General features: G+C 45.3%; 1 protein-coding gene across 1 annotated transcript; it reads left to right on the plus strand.

The window, feature by feature from the left end:
* Positions 1-989: 989 nt before the first annotated feature.
* LOC123060441 (protein argonaute 18) lies at positions 990-7,074 on the plus strand. The gene is made up of 21 exons (XM_044483166.1): positions 990-2,060; positions 2,159-2,367; positions 2,451-2,615; positions 2,716-2,849; positions 2,973-3,085; positions 3,174-3,416; positions 3,566-3,682; positions 3,792-3,899; positions 3,997-4,059; positions 4,471-4,593; positions 4,678-4,822; positions 4,899-5,020; positions 5,117-5,251; positions 5,342-5,445; positions 5,531-5,593; positions 5,676-5,739; positions 5,829-5,952; positions 6,031-6,104; positions 6,195-6,289; positions 6,372-6,403; positions 6,713-7,074. The coding sequence occupies exons 1-21, from the start codon at positions 1,281-1,283 to the stop codon at positions 6,871-6,873; spliced, it is 3,174 nt and encodes a 1,057-aa protein (XP_044339101.1). The 5' UTR covers positions 990-1,280; the 3' UTR covers positions 6,874-7,074.
* The last annotated feature ends 712 nt before the right edge of the window (positions 7,075-7,786 follow it).

Genomic DNA, 7,786 nt, shown 5'->3' on the forward strand with positions numbered 1-7,786 from the left:
TGATGGAACTAAATATTTTGAATTTCCCTATTGTGATTTTGTCTCACCAAGGCACTATTGCCATGCCCAATTATGACACAGTGATGCTGGGGAGTACCAAATTTAAATCACCTCCACAAGTGAATCAAGATCATATCACCCCACACAAGATTTAGAGAAGTGGAGAATGTTGAGAAACTAAACAGTCAATGGAAAAAGGGAAGGAAAATTTCCAAATGGATCTAACGACGCGACTACGTCGACCGATGGAAGCTGCGATCGGTCGCCCAATTGCAATGATTTTCCCTTGTGTTGTGATGTTTCGCTGTAAGTAATCGTGTGTGTGTGTGCGCGCACGTAATGCATGCCTATATTAGGTTAGATTTTTTGCGAGAGATATATTAGGGAGGATATTAATTGCCTTCATATTTGGTAGAATATTAATTGTGCGTTGATATTTTGATAAAAATGTTAAATGTGTTGATATTTAGTACTATAACATTAATTGTGGGATATATCACTTATAGCATTATAAAATATGATTAGTGCTAAACATAGGAGGAACATTGGCCGTTGGTTAGGCTTCATGGACGGTGCAGATGACTCCGATCTCCGCCCTTGGTGCTTTCATATCACAGGAAAGTAATAATATATATATTTTATAGAAGTTGTAGATAATGTGGAATGTTGAAAATCTGGACCTGGTGTAGGCGAGTGTGTCCATCCATAGCTTTGCTAGGCTGTGCTTGATCATGTTGTGTTAACTAGTTTCATATTTAGCCTGAGATGGCAGTTGTTTCCTAGTAGTTTCTTTTAGCCCAATGTTTAAATTTCGCTTTCTCCAATGGAAATCGATCAAAAAGGCTCGTTGTCAAACACAAATCTCCTTCCTGGCTAAAATCTTCATCAATCGAAAGAATTTACAGCGATTCCAGGTGAAAATCTACCTAAAGATTTGTTTCCCTACCAATCAAAACTTTCCATTTACTCCCGGATACGATCTCCGTCATTTATACTAGCGAAACGGCAGCACGCGAGAATTAATACTCGCTTCGGAATTCGAAACGAATTTCTCTCTGGCTTATCCTCTCCCCGGCCATTACTGCGCCAGATTACGTGCCATCATTAACCGCCGATTCGATTTTCTCCCGGAAATCTACATAAAGATTCGTTCCGTTTCTTTCTTCCTCACCAATCCACGAGGCGGGGCGAGAGAGAGAGCGAGCGAGAGAGGCGGTTGGCGCACGCCCTGTGGGTCGCTCCGCTTCGCTTCCAGTTCGTGCGCTTGGGGTGAGGGGGAGATGGCGAGCCGAGGGGGCCGCGGCGGCGGCCGGGCGAACCCCGACGCTGCCCAGGCCGGGTATGGCGGCCGCGGCGGCGCTGGTCGTGGGCGTGTTGATGGTGGTGGCCGTGGCCGCGGGTACTACCAAGGGGATGGGGGCGGTGATGGTGGTGGCCGTGGCCGTGGTTACTACCAAGGAGACGGTGGCGGGGGTCGTGGGTACTACCAGGGTGGCGGTGATGGCGGCGGGAGAGGGCGTGGGTACTACCAGGGAGAGGGCGAGGACCGTGGGTACTACCAGGGAGGCGGTGATGGCGGCGGCGGAAGAGGGCGTGGGTACCAAGGCGGCGGCGATGGCGGTGGCCGCGGCCGAGGACGCGGCTACCAAGGCGGCGGCGGCGATGGTGGAGGCCGCGGCCGTGGCTACGAAGGTGCTGGCGATGGCGGGCGCGGCCGAGGCCGTGGCTATCAGCAGGGCGGCAACGACTACGGCGGCGGCCTTGGTGGCAGCAACTACGGCGGTGGCCGTGGTGGCAACAACTACGGCGGCCGCGGTGGCAGAGGAAGAGGCCAGAACCAGCCCGACCCCCTCGCTCTCCAAGTCGCGGGGCCTCCCCTCTCCGAGCGCTACCACACAGAGGCGGCCCAGCTCCGGGAGAAGTTCCAGGCGATGGCCATCAGCCGTGCCGAGCCGATGTTCCCGGGCCGCCCTGGGTTCGGCTCCAAGGGGCAGGTGTGCGTGGTGAGGGCCAACCACTTCTTCGTCGGCCTCGTGGACAAGGGCCTGCACCAGTACGACGTACGTTCCCCTCGATCGCCACTACTTTCTTCTCAGGTTTGCACTGCTCAGTGCTCACTGACGTGGCCATATTTTGTGCGCTTATTTCTTGATTTCAGGTGGCCATGTCGCCGGAGCCGACCATGACGGGCGTTTTCCGAGCTGTCATGTCCACTCTTGTGAAGGAGCACCAGGACACCACTCTTGGCGGTCGCCTCCCAGCTTACGACGGCCGCAAGAGCCTGTACACCGCGGGCGAGCTGCCCTTTACAACCAAGGAGTTCGAGGTCACCTTACCTGACAAAAATCCAGGTCCACCTGGGCAAAGGTAAACTCAGTCAGTCAGTCTGTGCCACACGACATGACAAAATGAGCAGATCAGGTTCCCCATGACATGTTGTATGTTTGCAGGAGGGAGAGGAAGTTCAAGGTGACCATCAAGCACGCCACCCTGGTCAGCCTGCAGCAGCTGCAGATGCTCATGTCCGGGATCCCCACGGACATACCTGCGCAGGCGCTGCAGGTGCTCGACATTGTGTTGCGTGACATCGTGCTCAACGAACGGGATGACATGGGGTAACAACTGATCTCTGCCCTTTGCCTCGTTAATCGTCATCGATCATTTTGCATGATCTTCTGATTCGGGATTGGGACTTGTTGTCACTGTTTGCCTTAGGTTCGTCCCGGTAGGCCGGTCTTTCTTCTCGCGGACCGTCGAGGATCCCATCCAGTTAGGCCAGGGCATCGAAGGATGGAATGGGTTCTACCAGAGCATCAGACCCACCCAAAGTGGATTGTCCCTCAACATTGGTCAGTGACATGTATTCCTTGCATTCTGTTTCCACTTACCTGCAACATGTTGTGCCAGGATGCATGAATGATGGGAAAATATGCGTACTTGCCAATCAATGTACTGTGAATTTTGGATTGCAGACATGTCTTCGACTGCTTTTGTTGGAGGGGGGTCGCTGATTGATTTCATCAAGGAGATTCTTAACAGGAGAGATCTCTCTCGCGGCATTCAAAATGAACTTGATTATGTGAAGGTATGCATATTTTCTGTATCAAATGTATCGCGACCAAGTTGCTGCTGTGGTGGTATATGGTAGGTCATGGTTGTGCGTTCCGCTGCAGATTAAGAAGGCCCTCAGGGGTCTAAGGGTTGAGGTCACCCACCGAGGACAGATGCGCAGGAAATACCGCATTGCTGGCTTGACAAAGGATTCTGCCAGAGAATTGAGGTTCCAATTATCGACCGGCGAAAGCAAGACTGTGAGGGACTACTTTCGAGAAACCTACAAGCTGCAGCTGCGTTACGATTTTCTCCGATGCCTGCAAGTTGGTACAGAACAGAAACCCAACTATCTTCCAATAGAGGTCTGTGCAGAAATGGACTTAATCTTCTCGACGTACTTCCATATGTTCTACACCAATCACTTTCATATGTTCTGAACTTCTGATGCAACTTTCTTTTTGCATTGTACGTAGCATATTTTCTGATAAATACACTTGCCATTGCTCTCCAGGTCTGCAATATAGTTCCAGGACAGCGGTACCAAAAGAAGCTGGATGACAGCCAGGTTTCTAAAATGATGGCTATAGCCTGCCAGAGTCCAGCTGGGCGTGAGACCTCCATTCGCAAGGTGATTTCTTCTGCTGTCTTTTCTGCATGGAACTTTTTTGTCAGATGAAAGAGTCTAGCAAAGTTTGTTTTGAACCTTTCACTGATCCTGTCTTTCCTTTTTCTCTCAGTCTGTTCTGGAGAATAAATATAACAGTGCCAAACGTGCAAATGAGTTTGGTATAGAAGTTGACAGCAACCCAACTTCTGTTCGGGCTAGAGTTCTGCCTGCTCCAAAGGTAACCAACCCCACTTCCTATATTTGCAGCGCTCTTCTCTGCCATCTTGTACTACTACTACTCTGATCGGCTCGTGTTTGATTTTTTCTTGTTGTAGCTGAGGTACCATGGTACTGAGTCTTGCTTCCCAGAAAATGGGGCGTGGAACATGAGAGGCAAGGTACACTATGAGTAACTTCCAACATTCTTTATACACTAGTGACAGAGCACTTTTCCAATAGTACAAGTGCACAACTAATAATTGTTTGCATGTTTGAATGTGTAATCAAGGTGAACACTTTATTTTGGTCAGGTACTTTAGGACACCTTTTAAAGTCAATTTTCCAGTGGCGCAAGTTTTTCAGTTATACTTTCTATAGAAGCTTTGTTCTTCAAACTTCAAAATATAATGATAGCGGTTTTTTTAGTTGCATTATTCTCCTGTTTATATCTAGTACACCTTGCTGTCATCCTTAAAATTTATGGAATTCTCCTGGTTCTATCTGTGGAAAGTACTTAAAGCATGATTGGTAATTGTATATATTTGTTTTGATTAGTCTACATCTCGTAAGAAATTCACTTTGACGTGCAGAAAGTCATAAATGGTGCCAAGGTTGGTATTTGGGCATGTGTAAACTTTTGCAATGAGTTGCCTGAGGATGAAGTTCGTATCTTCTGCCACAAACTGAGTGAAATGTCCTCCACAACTGGAGTGGTAAATTTTCCTGACTATCCCTTGTAATTGTATTGTGGCCTGAATTTTCTTCCAGTGATAAGTCTTTTTCCATCTGATTTGCAGAACTTCAACGGTGCAAAACTTAAGATATTCCATGCTCGTTCAGATCAAGTTGAAGCCAAACTCCGTGAAGTACGTCAGCAAGCGGGGAATATGAAGATTGACCTCTTACTTGCTATATTGCCAAATAAAAATGGCAGCCTGTATGGTAATGTTGAAGTAGATTTGATTCCTTTGCAGATGTCATCATGACATATCCATGCCTGATGTCATTTGTTCCACAGGTGATATTAAAAGGATCTGTGAAACAGACATTGGTCTGATGTCGCAGTGTTGTCTACTTAAAAATGTCGAGAAATCAAGTCCTCAGTTTCTTGCGAATGTTGCTCTTAAGATCAATGCCAAGGTAAACTCAATTTCAATTGTAAAACTTAGTTTGTTGACACAAATATATATAAAAAAGCTTTTTATTCCTCTTTGAAATCATTTGCGGTCTTCACAGTGTGGGGGGAGGAACTCGGTATTTGCTGATCTACCAGTAAGCCTACCAGTTGTTTGGAAAAAGCCAACGATTATCTTCGGTGCAGATGTTACTCATCCTAGTGCTCTAGATGATACTGCCCCATCCATTGCTTCTGTAAGATTTATTTTCTTCAATCAATGGACATCATATACAATAGTTTATTTTCTAAACATTTTTGTGATTTGTGATGGGGTTTCCATTTAGGTTGTTGCCTCCCAAGACTGGCCTGAGGTGACCAAGTATCATGGTGATGTTCATGCACAAGGTCACCGCGTAGAGCTCATTGAAGGCCTTGAGGGCATTGTAAAGTAAGTTTTTTCATGAGGTGCACCTAAATTTAAAATATGCATACCACACACGGCAGTTGGTTACTCTTCTTTTCTTTTCTTTCAGGAAGCTGCTACTTTCGTTTGAAAAGCAATCCAAACAGAGGCCGCTGCAGCTGATATTCTATAGGTTCATAATTCCCGCTTGTTTTGATTGGTGTTCTTTTGGTCATCATTCCAAAACCCTTACACTGGTTTCATTTCATTGCTAGGGATGGTGTAAGTGAGGGTCAGTTCAGAAAGGTTCTGGAGGATGAGATCCCACTGATAGAAAAGGTGTGGCTACCAATTTAATGAACAGCAATGCTTGGTGTCATTTGGCCTATTAGAAACATATAATTCATTAACATAACTCCTTGTTTCAGGCATGGAAGGCTTTATACAATGAGAAGCCGCCAATTACCTTCATAGTGGTGCAGAAGAGGCACCATACAAGACTGTTCCCAAGTGATGGCAAATATCAGGACAACAGTGGAAATGTTATGCCAGGTTATTTCACAAATCGCATCTTCAAAATGTCTGATTTCTACGAAATTGTGTTTCTCACATGTTGCTGTAAAATTGCAGGCACAGTTGTTGATAGGCAGATCTGCCACCCAACAGAGTTTGATTTCTTCCTCTGTAGCCATGCTGGTATCAAGGTAATGTTAACACAGCATTCATCACATGTAGTAGTTTCTTCTTGATGGTATTGGTATCATCTTAACGAATTGTGAACTTGTCGAACGCAGGGAACAAGCCGTCCTGCGCATTACCATGTGCTGCGAGATGACAACAACTTCAGTGCTGATGACCTGCAGTCTCTTACAAACAACCTGTGCTACACGTAAGGGTGCTCTTACCCGTGATATTGTGTGTTTTGCATGTTTTTGCTGTTCAAAAATAATCTGACGTTTTGCTCTTCTCAGGTATGCAAGCTGCACTCGCTCTGTGTCGACTGGTATGGCACTCTTCCCTCTGAGCTCTGTGTTTTAATTCCCATCCTATCATTGTTTTAAATCCCATCCTGTATAGGCTTTATAACATAATTCCATGGTGTCTTGTGCAGACAACATTGATTCCATATTTCTTTGGACACGGATAAACTGTGAATTTAAAACTTAACAACAAAACATACATGAGTTTGGTCCATGATCGAATGTGAAATTAGAGTTCTTCTGTCTCAGATATGGGTTACGTTATTGGTGGTGTAGTTACTATTATCATCTTATGCTCAATTTGACTAACATGTTTTGCTTGTACTTTGCAGCTCCTCCTGCATACTACGCTCATAAACTTGCGTTCCGTGCGCGATTCTACCTAGGCCAAGTCCCAGACATGGCGTCGGAGATAAGCGCCGGCAGTGCACCTCCTCCATTGATGCTTCCTGAGATAAAAGATGGGCTGAAAAGCCACATGTTCTACTGCTAGTCCACACACAAATGAACGAAGCCTGAAGCCTGGAGAACTCTAAAGATTTTATTTCAAGTATACATGGCAACCTGAAGATTTTATTTTGTTTCTGTTGGTTTGATGAACATTGGACTATCTCTAGTCTCTTTAATATTTCCAGAGAATGATTGGTTTATGGCTTTATGCAAGGGTATGAATGGAAAGTTTATGGTTTTGCTATTTGAAGTGATTCAGCATCTTGGTGTCATGTTTAGCATATAAGTTTATAATTTTAAAAAAATCAATAATTGAAACCCTGATTTTGTCCACCATAACACCACACGAGCAAGTGATTACACACAGAAAAAATATTCTGTTTTCAAAATAAGTTGCAGTCTCCGCTGCTTACAATTGAAACTTTCTCAGACCCCTTTTTGTTGGAACTTTCTCAGACCTCAATTGTATAAATACTCCAACCACCCTACCGCCCCTGTAGACCACAATTGAAAATTTCTCAGACCATTTTTGCAAAAGTTTAGTTCAATCTAGAGGTCCCTGTGTGAACGTCTGTGTTAAGCCTGGTTGTGCTTAAGAAAAACCCGGTTCAAAAGCTGGTTCATTTTCACAAAACACCTTGCATTGCCTTGATGTTCTTTCAGTTTTTTCTATCTTCAGAAGATAATGACAAAGAAGAGAGAGGAGAATGTTCCGGCTTGACCGTTATCTGCTTTGGAGTACTTTTTTTCCTTCAACCAACTTCCTTTTTTGTACTTGTGTTATTTTGGATTTTTGTCTCCTTATGTAAACAACTAGGTTGCATCTCCTCTACTTTGTTCGGCTGTAAATGACTTGTCCAAAAATGTCACATACTCCGGCTCTATTTGTCCGCGCGAGACTGTGCGGATACAGAAAAACCTTGTGCCAAATATCAGTGGGAAGGAGATCGGATTGT

Source organism: Triticum aestivum, chromosome 3A, assembly GCF_018294505.1.
Source record: "Triticum aestivum cultivar Chinese Spring chromosome 3A, IWGSC CS RefSeq v2.1, whole genome shotgun sequence".
Classification (NCBI taxonomy): Eukaryota; Viridiplantae; Streptophyta; class Magnoliopsida; order Poales; family Poaceae; genus Triticum; species Triticum aestivum.